Raw genomic sequence first — 18400 nt, 5'->3', positions numbered from 1 at the left:
GCTAGACTGTGACTGTTATAAAAAACTGAATGTAAACCAAATTGTAATTTTGTGAATTTGAGTGGATTGTCATATATCAAAAATGTTTGAAATTGAGTGTCTTGGGTTTAAATAGCCAAATGTTTTCTAGGTCAGTATCTTTCAGGTGTGCCTTTGTAAGCCTCTATGAATATTGGCAAGAATGGAGAGAGGCGTGGAGAGAGGGACTGGACCATACGATAATGTAACCAACCCAATGGATAGGGAGCAGCTAAGTCACTGTCACAGGGCAGACTAAGGTCCAACTCATGTATTTTAATATTTGCTGATTCTCAAAGTTGGACATGAGAGCAGATATTGTCTTTGGTAGTCATCACTTCCCCTCCTGTCTTTCTGCGGCAACTTCTGCTTGGGAATAATACCCTGCAAATAGAAAGTTGCTGATTTTAGAGCCTTTTGCCTGGGATTTTCAGCCAATTATAATTGTATGGTTCTATTAATTCAGAATTGAACAGGCAGCTGATGGCACAGGGTACTGACTATAGAACTCTGAGAGGTTATTGGCATGAGTGTATTCATGACCCTAGACTGGATTCGCTAAGACGTAGAAAACAGAGCTACCTACCTTAAAGGAAGAGAGATTTTACTAATTTTCATTTCATTTGTCTGTTACTTGTCTGATACTCATTTTCATTCATTTTTCTTCCATTTGTCTTTGTTTTTCATCTTTGTTTCTCTAAAAAGCTTATTCTGGTCTTTCTCCTTTTTTATATTTTTTATTTTTTGCATTTTTATTTTATTCTGATTCTGTATTCTCTTCAGTATCTCATTAAAAATGAAGACTTTCTTAGTCACCATGGTGAGGCTTGGGGTGTTTGTGACATTGAGAATAAGAGAGCTGTAAGGCCTCTGGGATATCCAAAGCTCTATCAATATGACCCCAGATTCTCAAAGAAACTTGAGGATTAATTTACTAGCTTATTGTTTTATTTGAATGTTGATTTCCTTGACCTGCAAACACATATTTATTAGCCTGACTCAAACAATGAAGCTATTAAAACTTCGGAGGAACATTGTAAAACTCTCGCTGTACCGACATTTCACCAACACCCTCATCATGGCAGTGGCAGGTAAGTGGGAGCTTCTTCTTGCTGTTTAAATGCCATCCTTTTAAAACAGATATTCTGAACCTGAGAGGCCATAGGTGGGCTCTCTAAAATTATCTAGAAGGTTTTGTACATTTCACTTGGGGGAAGGATCTTTGTCTTTTAGCTTTTGTCAAGTTCTCGGGGATCTTTGGTTCAAAAAAGATTGCGAACCACTTATTTTAAGTATAATAGCTAAAAATCAATTATATATAATTTCAGTTCTTGTATATCTCTCTCCTATCTCCGTTCTTTTTCGGAGGCATTTTTTTTTTTCTTGAGGCAAGTTAGTTTGAGTGCCATATAGCATCTAGATTCCTTTTAGAAAACATTAATACTGGCTTATTTGGCTTTATTAAATACCTGTGGGGTTTATTGCTGTTATTTGGCTTTTACATATGTCATAGCATCCATAAAATACAGACATTAGGTAGGCCATAGCCAAAGTAGGTTAATTTAATTTGCCTGCCTTTTGCCCCTTGTACCAGGAATGGGAGGTCTCGCCTATGATTGGAACCAACAACTCTGTCTTGCAGTAATTTTATCAACCTTTTTTCCCCTCCTGACCAGCCAAAGAAAAGCTGGCATTATTATACTAAGGATGAAGGAAGGAAAAAAAAACTATATTGTTGGTAATGCTGGGAAATACCATGTTTTCAATACCTTCTTTTCCAATTTATGAGGATTACTGAAGTAACCAGATAGTAAAATTAGCCTTTAAGTACAGAAAGGGTTGACAAGTGTGTGGGTCTTGCTTATAGTAGTTGTAAAGGAAATTTGCATTGAATAAATTTGTTAAAATCACTTGATAAAAAATGCTTGTGATATTTTGGGTGTTAGGAATGTGTGGGATTTCACTTAACCCAGAGAATGTAATTGGGGATATAAACCAGTATTCATATTCTGACTAGATTTTTCATTTCCTGTTAGCATCTATTGTGTTTATCATCTGGACAACCATGAAGTTCAGGATAGTGACTTGTCAATCGGTGAGTTATAAATACCTGCATTTATGAATAGTGTACTGTTTTATATGCAGATAGCCATGTTGATGACAATGGTAAGGTTCACACCCTACAAGAAATTAGGGCTAGGACTCTACCCTGAGTGTTAGAATGCTTCTCTTCTCCTATGTATTTTATATTACTATGGCTTTTGGTATGGTAGGATTTTTTGTTTGTTTTGTTTTAGGGGCGGGGGATCTAATTATCCCAATGGTGGGAAAAATTTTTATAAGTGAAAAACCACAGTCTGTCATAACCCAATCTTATCTTAACTAAAAATTCTCAAGAAATTCAGAATCCTAAACATTAAGTGTATATGAAGAATGCTAATCTGAGTAGAAGTCATGCTCCTAAGATCTGAGTACAAAGATTGTGGCCAATTTCTTTGGCGGTGCAAAGCCTCCATTTTGGTAAAAATAAATTAATTAATATGAAAATTATAAAAAGTAGCAATCTAATAAAAACCCTTCCCCAAAGATTCTCAGAGCTCTAATGAAGCACTCACAAGTGCTCTACAGTTGGTGCCTTTTTATTCTTTGTATTTTTTAAATATGTTTTTATTGATTTTTAGAGAGAGTAAGGGAAGTGGATAGATAGAAACATCGATGAGAAACATCATCGATTGGCTGCCTCCTGCACGCCCCCCACCGGGGTTCAAGTCCGCAACCCCGGCGTGTGCCTTGACCAGGAATCAAACCGGTGACCTCCTGGTTCCTGGGTCAACACTCAACTGCTGAGCCATACCAGCAGGGCTGGTTGGTGCCTTTTGAAAAGAAAAGTACTGATTGATTTTAGAGAGAGGGGAACATCAATTTGTTGTTCCACTTATTTATTTATGCATTTATTGGTTGATTCTTGTATGTGCCCTGACTGGGGATTGAGCCTGCAACCTTAGCTAGCTAGTTGGTGCCTTTTTTCTAACAATAGTAAATACTACAAGGGAAGAAACTATGTTTCTTCACTTTTGTATTCCACTCACTTAGCACAGTGCCTAGCACGTAGCAGGCTCTTAGTAAATGTAAGTTGAATTAATAAATAAGTGATCCTTGTTCTATGCCATAGGGCTTCTGAACAAAGGGATAAGATAATGTAATATGTGTTATATTTTTTTCTCTTCGGTAGGATTGGCGGGAGCTGTGGGTGGACGATGCCATCTGGCGGTTGCTGTTCTCCATGATCCTCTTTGTCATTATGGTTCTCTGGCGACCATCTGCAAACAACCAGAGGTTCTTGGACACTTCTTATTTACGCTGCTAGCCATTGAATGACGGTGTTATCAAATAAGGGTGGTGCAGTGGGTGTCAGTGTCAGGGTCATGTCATATAATGGAAGGAGGAGCACTCACTGGGCCAGACTGGAATCAGGAGAATTAAGTTCCTTTCTCAGCTCTTCTATTAATTTGCATTGTGATTTTTTGGCATGCTGCCTCTTTTCACCAATCAGAGCTTTAATTTCCTCTTTGTATAATGTGGGGGAATTGAACCAATTGATCTGAGGTCCCTTTCATTTCTGACAGCTGATAATAGATGTATTTGAATGGGAAAATAAGGAAGGTAGATAGATTTGACACTGGTAATGAGAGTTGTACCTGCCTAATGTTCAGAAGGAAAGAACAGTTTCTATAGTCAGTAGCCTAGCCCACTTTGTAACAATAGAGAGGGTAAATGAAAACTTATGTGAATGACTGTAATTAAAAATCCACGTGTGAATTTGCTTTGCCCATCTATAGGCAAATCTCAATTATTTAGGAATTGGCTGTCTTAATTTTGTGACTCTATGCCTTTATTTCCCTTCTCCCCCCCTCCCCCCCACTTTTGTGCGTGTAGACAGTTAAAAGTGTAGATTACACAACTACCACCAAAGAAGGAAAAGGATTGAGATGCTATAACTAACCAGCTAATTTTGTAATTAGACATACCAGTAAAATATACAGAAAGAAAACAAATGACATTCTTTTATCCCAGGAAAATAGTCTTGTCTTTTCACACTGTACTCTTAATATTTGTGTTCCTTGAAAAAAGTTGAAAAAGAATGGTGTGAAAGAAAATGCTGTTCAGAAAGAGCCTAGACATCCTGGTGACCATCCTTTACATTGATCTATTCCTCTGTTCACATGCTAGCTATATCTATGGATGAGATGGGCAAAAGTAGGTTAATAGTTATAAAAAAAAAAAGTTTACTTTTTATTTATTTTTTTATTGATTTGGGGGAGAGAGAGAGAGAGAGAGAGAGAGAGAGAGAGAGAAACATTGATGTGAGAAACATCGATTGGTTGCCTCCTGTACACACCCTGACCTGGGGTCAAACCCACGACCTAGATGTGCCCTGACTAGGAATTGAACCCATGACCTTTTGGTGCATGGGACATTACTCCAACTGAGTCATACTGGCCAAGGCACAGTTTATTCTTGTATTATTATTTATTAACTAGAGACCCAGTGCACGAATTCATGCATGAGTGGGGTCGGGCCGGGCTGGCGGGATGGAGGGGCTGCGGGTGATTGGCCAGCTGGCCCCACCCCCATGTATTGGGGCCGATCGGGGCCTGGATCAGGCTGGTTGACTGTTACAATGCACGTCATAGCCACAGGCCGTTCTGGTTGTTCTGCTGTTCTGGTCGCTGGGCTTTTATATATATACTAGAGGCCTGGTGCATGACATTCGTGCACTGGGGGTGGGGGGGGGGAGGATTCCCTCAGCCCGGCCTGCACTCTCTCGCAGTTTGGGATCCCTTGGGGGATGTCTGCCTGCTGGCTTAGGCTCGCTCCCCATGGAGCCAGGTGTGAGCCTGGCTCAGGGCTTCTGGCTGAGTGGGGGAGCATATTGACCACCAGGGAGTAGCTCCTGCATTGAGCGTCTGCCCCCTACTGGTAAGTGCGCATCATCATAGTGACCAGTCATTCCCCAATCAGTCAGTTTGCTTATTAGCCTTTTATTATACAGGATAGATATTATAACTGTAAACCTACTTTTCCCCACCCCTGTATAAAATTAGTCCCTTCAGTCATTAAAAGATTTTTTGCTTTACCTCTCTTCTTCCTTTCTGTCTTATCTCTTTAAAAATATTGTGCCTACTCCCTATAACTCCAATGTTACCAGCCTAATGTGATGTGTCCTTCCACATTTTACTCGTTTAAATATGGGCTCTTCTTTTACTCAGTAGTGGAAATGCCTTTCCAAGACAACTGCTTTAAATTAAACTTAATTATTTTCATGTATGGCATAATTTTACATGGTACAGATGTAGTACAGTTAATTTACTCATTTCTGTATTGATGGGCATTTGGACTATTTCCATTTGGGGTGGCCACCCGTATGTTTAGAAGGACTTAAGGGACTCAGTATTTTCTTGTATTTAGAACAGAGTGGTTTTTTTACAGAAAAATGATGTGATCAGTAAGGGAAAAAGACACAGGTGGAGTCTAGAAAAATTCGTATTTTCTTTCCTTTCTCTGAGGAAGTATATCAAACGTGCTCTTTTCCTCAGCAACAAAAAGTGCAGTAGCAGTGTTTCTGTTCAGGGAAGCCCATTAGAGACTCAGCACTCAGGTTTTTATTGGGACTTGACACATAAACACCCTCTGCTTAATATGTACCAAAATTCCAGGTTCCCAGAAGGTAAGCAAAGCTTATTATAGGTTGAATTATAGAGGTAATCTAGGCACAGTGATCCACCCTTACCCAGTTATGAAACAGGTCCAGTGCCAGGTTCCCAGACACCAGCCATGGGCATCCAGGTAAGTAGGCTCTCTAAAGGCCTGCTTTGTTACCTCTTACGCATAGGGGTCATTAAAAATAGGAATAAGGTACAGTGATGTTTTAAATATCCTTGTACATCAATTCTTAAACACTTCAGTATTCCTTTGCCTAAATTTTTCTCCATCATACTTATAACTATTAACTGTACCCAGAGTTTATTGGTTAACTTTAAACTTTTTAATGGTGTTCTTGGTTATAGAAAAACTTGAAACTAGGGAGTCAAATTTGTCAGTTTTCCCCCTCAGGGATTGTATATTTTGTGTCTTAAGACATCCTTTCCTAGCTTGAGGTGAAGTCATAGTTATTTTATAATTTTTTACAAATTTTATAATTGAGATTCCATTTATCAAGAATTATTTGATTATAGGTTTTCTGTTCTCTTCAGTTGCTCTGATCCTGCATCAGTAGCACACCTAAGTAGTATCTGGAGGGCCAAACCATGCTCCCTCAATCTCCTTTTTTTAAATGTCCTTTGCTATTGGATCTTTTGCTCCTCAATAAAATACACCTTGATTGTTTAATTCTAGGAAAACCTTGTTGGATTTTTATTGGAATTTAATTGAATTAATGGATTAATTAGGGAAATCTTTTTAATCCATCTTTGATTATGGTATATGTCCATTTTTTTTAGTTCTTTCAATGCTTCAGTTACGTTTTATAATTTTATTTAAATGTTTTTGAAAGTTTTTATGGCTCTAGGATACATACTTTAAAAATAATACCAATGACTTTCCCGAATATGTTGGAAGGCTTTGGGCTTTTGTATATTTATCATATCCATCCTCCCTCCTACATTACTTTGTTAGTGCTGATAATTTTTAGGTTTTCTCGGTAGATTGGTTATTAGCTAAACTAATGATAATGTTATTTCTTTCCAAATAATCTTGCTTAATTTCTGATTTTTGTGTTGGCTAGGCTATTGAATTGAGGCAGTGAGAGTGAGACTCCTCATCTTACCACTTTAAAATAAGTGCTTCCAGGTCATCATTAACTTTGAAAGCTACTGTGAAATTTTGTTAGTTAACCTTTAACATGTTACAGGTGTTCCCTATTATTCCTAGTTTATAGAGTTTTCTCTTTTAATCACAGAAGGGAGATTTAAAGACAAGGTAAATGAAAGTAACAGGCAATAGTAAGTACAGAGCAAGTTCAAAGATAAAGCATTCTAGGAATGACCTGTCTGCTGAGTCTCTTGGAAACTGTAGGAAAGATATCTGAGATGTATCTGATTAGGCCTTCATCTTCCCACTTCCACACTTGGAAACAGATTTTAAATTACCTGAAACACACAAGATCAGAACTTCCATCTCAGCTACCTCATTGAAGGCTGAGATTTTAAATTACACGAGAATTTACTTACCTCTGGATGATAAATGAACATTTTTTAAATGCTTACTGTGTGTCAGATATTACTTTAAGTACTTTTTAAAGTGACTTATTTACTTTTCAAAGAACACCTCTGAGTAATGTTCTGTTATCCCCATTTACAGATGGGAAAACGGGAGGTGCACAGAGAGAATAAAGAATAAGTAACTTGATTAAAGTCATGGGTAGCATGTAGCTGAGCCTGCATTTATACACTGAGTGGCCAGGTTATTATGACCACCCCATCAGTACTTCATTTACACTTCCAAAAATACTGAATATTGAAAACTTCCTAAGCAAAACTCTCAAGGTTTTATTATTATTATTATTTACATAACTAATTCACTTCATTGTACTGATGGGGTGGTCAAAATAATCTGGCCGGTCATAATAATCTGGCCACTCAGTGTAAATATGGTACTGTCCTGCTTCTCCCTTGCTAATACAGGCTTTCTGAAGGGGAAGAATTATTTTATTATTCAGTTAACTGATTTTATGAATGACTGTAATTGGGAGCTTCAATAATCAGTCCTGTAAAATCCAGATACTGGAGCAACTGTTGTAGTTTTCTCATTTTTTTCCTTATGTTCTTCCTTTGTTCTCTCAGGTTTGCCTTTTCACCTTTGTCTGAGGAAGAAGAAGAGGATGAACAAAAGGAACCCATGCTGAAAGAAAGTTTTGGTAGTGATAAAATTTACCTTTTATTTGTGCTTTAAATATTCTTTTCTGGTTTTTAGAAATGGAGTAAAGTTGACCCTGAACAACATAAGGGTTAGAGGTGCTGATTCCCCATGGAAAATTCATGTGTAACTTTTGACTCCCCCAAAACTTTACTACTAATAGCCTACTGTTGACTGGAAGGAAGCCTTACTGATAACATAAAGTCATTTAATACATATTTTATATATTATATGTATTAAATGCTAGTCTTACAATAAAGGAAGCTAGAGAAAAGACAGTATTATTAAAAACATAGGAAAAAAACACATTTACTGTGTTTATTGAAAAAATTTCACATATAAGTGAATCCACACAGTTCAAACATGCTTACATTTTTAGTATCAAAATAAAATACTTTGATGTAATTACATTGTTTACTATTTTACAGCTGTGTGGGGGTGAAGTTAGGGAGAAGCAAAAATAAGGGCATGAATCTTAGGATGAAGCTATGGTAAATTCTGTAAATAATTGGTTATTAAGTGTTCAGTTAACTTACCAGAGATAAGCTGAAAATTTGGCTTTGAATTTCCCAGCATAAATGTAAAGATAGAGAAGCATCTATTGTATAAGTCAAGGTCAGTAAGCTTAAAATAAAGCTCTGAATTCATTTTTGTGATCATTGCTAGATATTGACATAATTAGCCAATCTCCTTTTTTTTCCTTCTACAGAAGGGATGAAAATGAGAAGTACCAAACAAGAACCAAATGGAAATAGTAAAGTAAACAAAGCAGTAAGTGTGACTTCTTTTCTTTCCTCTGCCCTGCCCTCCAGCCTGTGGTGGAGCGCAGTAGTATGTGCAGGCCTTAATGACTTTCTTCACCTGGGCTGTACTTAAGCTTGCTTTATAAATTTTTTAATGTCTATTACATTTACTTTTTTTTTTAAATCCTCATCTGAGGATATTTTTTTCATTGCTTTTTAGAGAGAGGGGAAGGGAGGGAGAGGGGGAGAAAGAGAAACATAAACATTGATGTGAGAGAGACACACAGACTGGTTGCCTCCCATACACGCTGTGGGGGGTGTACCCGCAACCCAGGTACATGCCCTTGACAGGGAATTGAACTGGTGACCTTTCATTGTGTGGGCTGATGCTCTTACCTCTGAGCCACACCATTCAGGACAACATTTACATTATTAAAAACAGAGACAGCAAGTGATTCTATCTAGGATAGAATCTTGAACTAGGTGGTTTGCTTATGACCTGAAAAGGTACCAGATCAGTCTCTTGGTTTTGTTTAATGGTTTTTATCAGTAAAGTCATAGCCTCATTAATAACCTAAAGTTTTTTCTGTAGTAAACTTTAGAGTTTTTAGTCAGCATGTGTGTGTGTGTGTGATTTGTTAATCCTCACCCAAGGATGTTTTCCCATTGATATTTAGGGAGAGTGGAAGGGAAGGGGAGAGACAGACAGAAACATTGATGTGAGAGAGACATAGTGATTGGTTGCCTCCCACACAACCAGGGCTGGGGATTGAGCGTGCAATGGAGGTACATGCCTTTGGCCAGAATTGAACTCGGGACCCTTCAGTCTGCTGGCCGACACTCTGTCCACTGAGCCAAACTGGCTAGGGCAGATTTTCATTTTTTAGAACTGCATTTACTCTACATCAAGGACTTTATCTCATTTTTAAGAAGCAAAGCTTACATGAAATGAAAGCTAGGTATTAGACCCTTGGGCAGAAATCATTTAAGGATATAGAACATCATTTTACATTTTGGTGATAAAGTTTTTAAGTTATTTGACTTTACTGTTAGCAGTCCCATTTGTTATGTCAATATACTACTTCAGAGTAACAAAAGATTAAATTTAAAGATTTTGAGACCTTTAGATTCTTGTCTAAGATGTATTATTTTATGCTAACAACTGGTACTTGTATGTTCCCAGCAGGAAGATGATTTGAAGTGGGTAGAAGAAAACGTGCCTTCTTCTGTGACAGATGTGTAAGTTTTTGAATCATTACTAAAAGAATCCTATTTCACAGGTAGTACTGAGGGCCAGGGTACACTAATGAGAATGTTTGTAGTTAACTTTTCAAAAGAATAATTAAAAACATTAAAAAGATGTTTAAGAATAAAGATTAGGAATGATATACGTACAAACAAAAGTAATTGAGATTATTCAGTCAGATGACATTTTGTTTAGAAAGTTTAAGGTATAGATGTTTCCAAAATCAGTGGGATAATTCTTTTGGAATATTTTTTTCTTTTTCATAAAGATTACCGTCTACATTCAATAATATTTTGTACTAGTTTCAGGTGTACAGCACAGTGGTTAGACAATCATATACTTCACAGAGTGCTTCTCTCCATATTTCTAGTACTCACCTGGCACTGTACATAGTTTTATTACAATATTATTGACTATATTCCCTATGCTGTACTTTATACTGTGACTATTTTTTAACTACCAATTTGTACTTCTTAATCTCTTCATCTTTTTCACCCATTCCCTCAACCTCCATCCATCTGGCAACCATCAGTCTGTTCCTGTATCTATGAATCTGTTTCAATTTTGTTTGTTTATTTATTTTTGGAATTTTTGACTTCTTTTCCATAGCTATAATTTCATTTTTTTTAAAACATTTATTTGTTTATTTTTTAATGTACTTTTATTGATTTCAGAGAGGAAGGGAGAGGGAGAGAGAGATAGAAACATCAGTGATGAAAGAGAATCATTGATCAGCTGCCTCTTGCACACTCTGCACTGGGGATTGAGCCTGCAACCCGGGCATGTGCTCAGACTGGGAATCGAACTGTGACCTCCTGGTTCATAGGTCAGTGCTCAACCACTGAGCCACGCTGGCTGGGTATAGCTTTAATTTTATTAAACATTGGTTCTATTACAATACAGAACGTGTTTTTGTTTTTTAATACAATTTTAGTAATTTTGATTCTTGTTTTTTATTTGTTCCCCCCCAAATAGCCATTAATAAGATACAAATATTATACACTTAACAAAAAAAATGCTTTATATTGCATTCATTATTCCATTGTCCTTTTTGAACCTCATTTGGCTTTATTTTACATTATTCTATTTGGTGTTTTTCTCTCTGCAGAGCACTTCCAGCCCTTCTTGATTCAGACGAGGTTAGTAATCAGATCATGTGCAAAAAAATATGGGTCTATTGACTTTATAGGGAGTCATAAGTTCTTTGTTCAGGGAGATTTTATTTGACTCAGTAAGAGTATCATTGAACAGGATGAGAACAGAAATACTAACATTAGAACTCAAATATTCAGGAGGGTTTACTTTCTGTATATGTCCTCCTTTTCCAAAGTTTTATGGTCAGACTTGAGAATGTCTTTAATTTGGGTAGCAAATAACCATACTGTCCCACTTTCTACTTCCTTTGTCTTTAAGAAATTCAGTTTTTAAAAAAAAAAAAAAAAAAAAAAAAAGAAATTCAGTTTTAACCCTTACATAATCTAGGAAAAAATAATAAAAGGATTGAGAAAGGAATATCATAGACCAAAGCAACATATAAGTTATTTTAAGTTACCTATTATTCATTATTGTCTATGCAACTATCTCCTTCATATATTAAGGATTATAATTAGTACCTCTGATGTTTATTTTTTAAAATATATTTTCATTAATTTCAGAAAGGAAGGGAGAGGGAGAGATAGAAACATCAATGATAAGAGAGAATCATTGATCAGCTGCCTCCTGCACGCTCCCTACAAAGGATGGAGCCTGCAACCTGGCCATGTGCACTGACTGGGAATCGAACTGTGACCTCCTGGTTAATAGGTCCATGCTCAACTACTGAGCCATACCAGCCGGGCTTATGTTGATTTTTAATCTTAATATGCTTCCATACAATTCATCTGAAAGGCTTCACAATAATTGCCTGAGTTAATGGGAACTAGTTCTGGACATGTTCTGAATATTGGGTTACCGTTAGAGTCTTTTGGTTTCAGAAAGCCTTTTGAGCACAACAAAAAATTATGGTCAAGAACAAATAAAATGACCATCTTAACGAGTCTCAAATGCAAAGTGTTAACTATATTTCCATTCTTGGGCAACAGATCTCTAGAACTTTTTATCAATGTAATTTTAGTGAGTATAATTTCTTTATAAGGATATACCATAGTTTGTTTGTACAATTCTGTATTTTTGAACACTTAATTTTTTCTAGTATTTTATTATAATTTTGAGTGTTGCATTAGAAATTCTTGTGACTAAATCTTTGCCTGCATCCCTGACTATTTCTAATTCAGTTAAATTCCTGAATTAGAGGAGGTACACATTTTTATTAAAGCTTAATCTTAAGTAAATTGTTGTTTTATCATCTTATTTGACTCTAAAACACGCAATTCCTTTTGATTTGTGGTTTGATGTACAGAGGCCTAGAGATTTTGATTTGGTTAATCTTGTGTGGGGCCTGGACGTGTCTATCTTTCAAAATCTTCATAAATGATAGGAATCATCTCTCCTAAGTATTTAATGAACATAAACAAGTACTTGCAGGAATGCCTGTGTGCCTCATCTATATAGAAGATATTTGGAATGTAGGCCATTTAAATTAATGTATTTTGAACAAACCTTTTTATTTTTTTTCTCTAGGAACGAATGATCACACACTTTGAAAGATCCAAAATGGAGTAAAGAGTGGGAAGATGAGCAGTTGAAGATGCTAGTATCTGGGAAGAGATCATCTTCTGTCAATCCTCTGCACTGCTCCATGGATTAAAGGAGGCAATGACATCCTGATCTGTTCCTTGATCTTTGTGCTTTGGAGCTGGCGAGAGGTGTCAGGACTAGAACATCTTATTGAATGATGTTCGTAGGATGAAAAAATTCTGCAAGTTTCTTATTTACAACATTGATGCCCCATTCCCTCCCACACCCTCACATGGATGTTGATGCAACTTATGTGTGTTCTTCCTGAACCTTCTATGATGTTTAAATTGTTTAATCTGTCAAACTAAAAAGTTCAACATCTTTTAAAAAATGTGACATCACCAACATAACATGTAATCTCCAGGAGCAACTGCCTGCGATTTTTATTTATTTAGGGAGTTACATAGGTGATGGGGAAATTGTTAATTATCTTTCCATTTCCTGGGAAGCCAAGGTTACATCTTGAAGAGGTAGTTTTGAGGAAAAAAAGTCCTTATGACTTGAGCCATGGTTCTACCAATAATTAAAAGAAAGAAAGAAAAAAAAGAGCGAGGGAGAGAAAGAAACTGTTACAGTGTAATTCAGATAATTTTAAAAAGCAAAATCAAGTGCAATTTTGTTTACAAATGGTATATATTAAAGATTTTTCTATTTCAGATGTACTTTAGAGAAAAATATTAGCTTAACTCTTTTGACATCTGCTATTGTGACACATCCCATTGCTGGCAATGTGGTGCACACTCCAGAACTTTTAACTACTGTTTTGTAAGCCTCAAGGCGACATTGCAGACTCCAGACATTGCTTTGTTTGCCTTCATTCACTGGGTGTTGCACTAGATGCAGAGAGGCACGCCATCTAAGTGCTTGTGAATGAGCACCCTGTTAAAAACTCTAATTCTTCAGAAGCAGGAGCTAATACAAAGGAAACAGGTCCTTCTGGTTTAAGTTTTGCTGCATGAAGTAGTATGGAGACCCTGGACTGCTGCTCATTCTTTGGGGTAAACGGTTCTTGTATCTGGTGTTGGTTTAGAGACTGTTTATAAGAGACATCACAAGGTGATGGGATTCATTTGAAGCACTCTATTTCTGTTCTAATGGTTTTGTCTACTTTTGCCTTCCAAGAGTTTTGTTCTACATAGAAAGTTCATGCCGTTTTTTAATATAAAAAATTTTAACAAAATTAATGTGTGTTTTCTGTGTCTTTTTTTTTTTTTACTTTATCTAAAACCCTTCTTTCTCCCAAACTCTCATGGGAATTTTCCTTCCATGATTTTTATTCTATATCGCCTTCCTATCTGTTGAAACCTATAACCACATTACCACAATCTTCACTAATTAATACTATAGTAAAAGTGTTTACATTTATGTAACATTTCTCTACAGCTGTTTGTGATGTGTGTGTGCGTGTTTTTAAAATATATTTTTATTGATTTCAGAGAAGGGAGAGGGGAGAGAGATAGAAACATCAGTGATGCCCTAGCCGGCTTGGCTCAGTGGATAGAGCGTCAGCCTGCGGACTGAAGGGTCCCGGGTTCGATTCCGGTCAAGGGCACATGCCTGGGTTTCGGGCTCGATCCCAGTAGGGGGCGTGCAGGAGGCAGCCGATCAATGATTCTCTCTCATCGTTGATGTTTCTATCTCTCTCTCCTCTCTTCCTCTGTGAAATCAATAAAGAAATATATTTTAAAAAAAAAATCAGTGATGAGAGAGTCACTGATTGGCTGTCTCCTGCACTCCCCCTACTGGGGATCGAATCCGAAACCTCGGCATTTGCCCTTTACCAGAATTAAACCTGGGACCCTTCAGTCCACAGGCTGACATTCTATCCGCTGAGCCAAATTGGCTAGGGCTGTGTTTTTTTGTGTGTGTATTTTTTTAAAATCACTAAGGCAATACCTCTAAGGAACCATATGAGAAATTGAGTATATTCTTAGATTAACCCATTACAAAGGGCTGATATAATTGTCATGCTTCTGTTCTTCCATACTAAAACTTAGCAAGTGAATAATAGTCATAATAGGATAGTCGGTCAAATGTGTTTTGAGGCTGGTTAGATGCCGACTTGAGACCAGGAAAAAAACCCCACAAAACTATTGTGTTAAGCAGTTTATAGATGTAGCCTGGGACCTGATAATTCTTTTTCTATGGCTGCTTATGTGATTGTATATAGTGTGTCATTTTTTTAAGAAGGCGTTCAGAAGGAATTTATAGTATTACACTGACTTGTTACCTTATAGTTTGCATTGTTTATTTTAGTCTTAGCCCTTGGTCCTGGAACTACAGGTATTATTAGGCTTCCTTCCAGTAGAGCAGCTGGCAATGCTAAATTTTCAAGGAGTTCAGTTTCTATGGTAAAAATCAGACAACATACGGTTTGTTTAGCATTTTTTTTTCTTACTAGAAAATATTTGATTATCAGAAATAGCATTTGATAAAGATCAGACAGTATTCCTAGTTTTACAGTGAAGAAACTGAGATTGTGTAAAATTAAAATGACCAGGCCATCTTTAACTCATCATAGACTCACCCTTTTTTTCTTTTACATTTTTGCTTTAAACCAAATGCTTAATTTTATGACATACCTGCTGTTTTCTTTGTTGTAAATTGCTAGATACTGGTCATTGCAGTGCTTCTCAAACTTTCAAGTGCATGGGCTCACCTTGGGAATCTATTAGACCACTGGGCACCCCCCCCTCCATCCTGCCACTCTTCAGAGTTTCTGATTGAGTAGGGCGGGAATGAAGCCTGAGACTGCATTTCTAACAAGTTCCCAAATGCTGCCAGTCTAGGGACCACCCTTTGAGAACCACTTGCTTGGAACACCTTTAAAATGTAAGGGTAAGGCTGTGATTATAATGCTAATACTAAAACTATCATTTATTGAGTCAAGCATTGCTAAGAGCTCACAGCGCTAGGCAGGTACATAAAGTCATCGTTTTGCACATTAAGGAAATTTAAGTCCTTGGGAGATTAAATTTTTTAAATGTCACAGCCAGTTTCCTAAATGGCAGATCTCCGTCCCAGGTCTGACGCCAAAGCCCGAATTCTATACTTCCTAATCCTGTACTTCCACCACCACACTATACTTCCTAACACAGTTCTAAGATTCCATAATTTTCCCCCTTTTTAAGCCCATGGCTACTCCATAATGGAGGAGCTCTAGGCCTAGGGTGAAAGGGGAACCCAAGCATTGGCGCTTTCCTTGAAGGTGATTTAAGAGCTAGGGCGGAAGGGGCGGGCTCCGGCTGCGGAAGGGGTGGGCTTAGGCCAGCAGGAAGTCCGGTGTTGGTGATGTCTCTGCTGCTGAAAGGCCTGTAGTTGGGGTCTCCGGCCAGGTTCTGCTCGGCCCTTTCCTCAGCGCGGTTCTGCTCACGGCCCGGCCCGGCCCTCTCAGAGCGAGGCTGTCCCGGCGACTCTGCTCGCCGCCATGCACGACGCCTTCGAGCCGGTGCCGATCCTAGAAAAGCTGCCTCTGCAGATCGACTGTCTGGCAGCCTGGGGTGAGTCGGAGGACCGAGGGCCGAGGCGGGGGCCCCGGCAGCGCGGGAGCGGCACGGACCCCTCACAAGCCGGGGGAAGTGGACGGGCGTCTGGCGGTGCGGGCTCCGGCCGGACGCGGTCCGAAAGGGAACTGCGATGAAGGCGAGCAGAGCATTGTAGACAGCGAGGGCTCTTAGGACCATCCGCTGGGATCCAAGCATTTTAGGGACGTGCCGCCGGCACTTGCTCTTGGTGCAGAGTTGGAGGTTGAGATTTCCTTAATTGTGCTCAGCTTTGGCTTATTTCGATTCCCAAAAAGTCTTTAGTGTGGAGGCACAAGCAGTGGGAAGCTTTCAGCCTGCCAGGAACTTGAGCTTATCTGATGATTGTGTTGTACTGGTTTGGGGGGGAACAAGAGGGGTGTGTGGGGGGATGAAGAGGAGGGGGATTGGAACAAGTTAACGCCATATGCCATTTTCCCCTTAGTGATCATTCATTGTTCACTTCTCATCATTGTAGGTAACTCACGTTGTTATTTAAACTCTTAATCTAACCCAGCGATTTTAAGCCAGTGTGCCACAAGAATTTGTAAAGTACTCACTACCTGACTATTTAGTCAAGGGCACTGACCTCTTTCCCCTTAGATTGTAAAAAATAAAATAAAAAATGAGAACAGCCAGCACAACAATAGCCGTCCGGAGTGAATGAGTGTTAAAAATTGTACATTTTTGGTCAGATCAGCAAAAAAAACAACAACAGTTTTTGGTGTGCTGCAGAATTTTAGTAATTAGTTTGTGTGCCATGAGATGAAGAGGGTTGAAAATCACCAATCTAGTCAAATGGTTCATTGCCTTATATTCAAGTGCCCAAGTTACCTTAACTCTGTAGGTAGAACAACATCATTCCAGGCTGTCCTGAAATTTAACCCATAAAAACTGGCATAAGCCTCTTGGGAGTGGCCAGTACAGAAAATAGGGCCAGACAGCTCTTATCTCTAATATACTGTGGAATAAAAAAGGTTTCAGCGGTCTAAACTTGGACTCTTAACTATGAACATTATGACTGGTTGTGTCTAACAGCCCCCAAAGACCAAACTGAAATAATTTCAGTTTTTCCTGTTCATGTCCAGGTAAGAAATCAAGGACTATAAAAAGGTAGCTCAGAACCCTTAATCAGATCTTATACTGAGGGCCTGGTAGGAATCTCAGTGGTGGCTGGCATTTTATGCATCATCTTATGGACAGCACCACCCAGTCAGCCTTGCCCGTGATGGGCCTGGTGGAGTCTTGGTGGTGGCTGGCATCTTATGCATCATCTGTGGACAGTACCACCCAGTCAGCTTTGCAGAGTTCTTCACAACCTCTTCAGTAGGGTGCGTTCACTACAGATTTTCATGTTAATGTACACCCCTCCTGCCTTAGCAGCCCTGGGCCTCTTTAAGATCGCATCTCCATAGTAAGCAGTCCTCGTCCTTTGGGTTAAGGAGAGAATCCTGCTTCCTCCAGATATCTCAAGAAGGCCTCCATTTTCTGTCATTAAGTGCTCTCAGTAAGAATTTAAAACTTTAAAAATGAAAGACCTGACACTGCACAAAGGGTTTCATCCCCCTATTTCTTCATCAGATATGTATTAAGTACCTACTTACACCCGTCTCTCTGCTGGGGACAGGAATAAGGATGAATAAGACACAGTGCAGTGCTTCTGGGACACACAGTGGGGGACAAAGACAGAAAGCAGATTATGGTACGAGATAACTGATAACAGAGTCATATGCTGCCTATTAGGAAAACATGGAGGAGGGCTACCCAACCCTGCCTAGGACTTGCGCTTCTGAAAAGGATGGGTGTAGTTGGTTACCACACTCTACTTCACTTGTCACAATTTGATTCAGATACCCTGTGGAACTAGTAGTAAACATATCTCAGCCTCTCTCACCAACAACACTTTGTCACAGTAAAGATTCCCTCCCTGTACCTGTGCTTTTCAGGAAGACAGGCTTGAAATGGTAGGTAGCTTTGGACCTGCCTTGATCTTCCACGGAACAGGAGATATGCCTGTTGCCTACTAGGATGTTGTGGTAGGTTTTGGGGCTACAAGAGGCCATTTACTGCCTCTTGCCTCAAAACTGCTTTATTTTCAGGTTGTTTCCACCTTTTGGATATTAAAAATAATGCTACTATGGAACATTTGTGTAAAAGTTTTTGTGTAGATGTATGTTTTCATTTCTCTTATTTATATGCCCAGGGGTGGAATTGTGAGGTCATATAGTTATCCTATGTTTAATCTTTTGAGGAACTGCCAGACTGTTTTCTAAAGTGACTGC

At 38.5% G+C, this 18400-nt stretch overlaps 2 protein-coding genes across 24 annotated transcripts in view; both read left to right on the top strand.

Moving 5' to 3' along the window:
* Positions 1-13781, top strand: part of TMEM87A (transmembrane protein 87A) — a 47841-nt gene extending 34060 nt beyond the window's left edge. For 5 of the 13 annotated variants that reach the window (XM_036298633.1, XM_036298640.1, XM_036298684.1 and 2 more), the window contains 8 exons: positions 1001-1109; positions 2055-2113; positions 3251-3354; positions 7860-7933; positions 8642-8703; positions 9859-9914; positions 11030-11060; positions 12541-13781. In XM_036298633.1, coding sequence (XP_036154526.1) covers positions 1001-1109; positions 2055-2113; positions 3251-3354; positions 7860-7933; positions 8642-8703; positions 9859-9914; positions 11030-11060; positions 12541-12582 — 537 coding nt within the window. In that variant the 3' untranslated portion in view covers positions 12583-13781. Of the gene's footprint in view, positions 1-998; positions 1110-2054; positions 2114-3250; positions 3355-7859; positions 7934-8641; positions 8704-9858; positions 9915-11029; positions 11062-12540 lie in introns of those variants that run through there. The other 8 variants (XM_036298649.1, XM_036298721.1, XR_004966007.1 and 5 more) reach the window with 6 other exon arrangements.
* Positions 13782-15853: 2072 nt separating this feature from the next.
* Positions 15854-18400, top strand: part of VPS39 (VPS39 subunit of HOPS complex) — a 42184-nt gene continuing 39637 nt past the window's right edge. For 7 of the 11 annotated variants that reach the window (XR_004965919.1, XR_004965925.1, XM_036298450.1 and 4 more), the window contains exon 1: positions 15855-16097. Coding sequence is in view for 8 of the 11 variants with exons in the window: in XM_036298450.1 (XP_036154343.1) it covers positions 16025-16097 (73 nt within the window). In the remaining 3 variants the exon portion in view is untranslated. Of the gene's footprint in view, positions 16098-18400 lie in introns of all 11 variants that reach the window. The other 4 variants (XR_004965914.1, XM_036298513.1, XM_036298472.1 and 1 more) reach the window with 2 other exon arrangements.

The sequence above is a fragment of the Myotis myotis genome, unplaced genomic scaffold (assembly GCF_014108235.1).
Source record: "Myotis myotis isolate mMyoMyo1 unplaced genomic scaffold, mMyoMyo1.p scaffold_m19_p_1, whole genome shotgun sequence".
Lineage (NCBI taxonomy): Eukaryota > Metazoa > Chordata > Mammalia > Chiroptera > Vespertilionidae > Myotis > Myotis myotis.
This window is presented reverse-complemented; position numbering and strand designations above follow the sequence as displayed.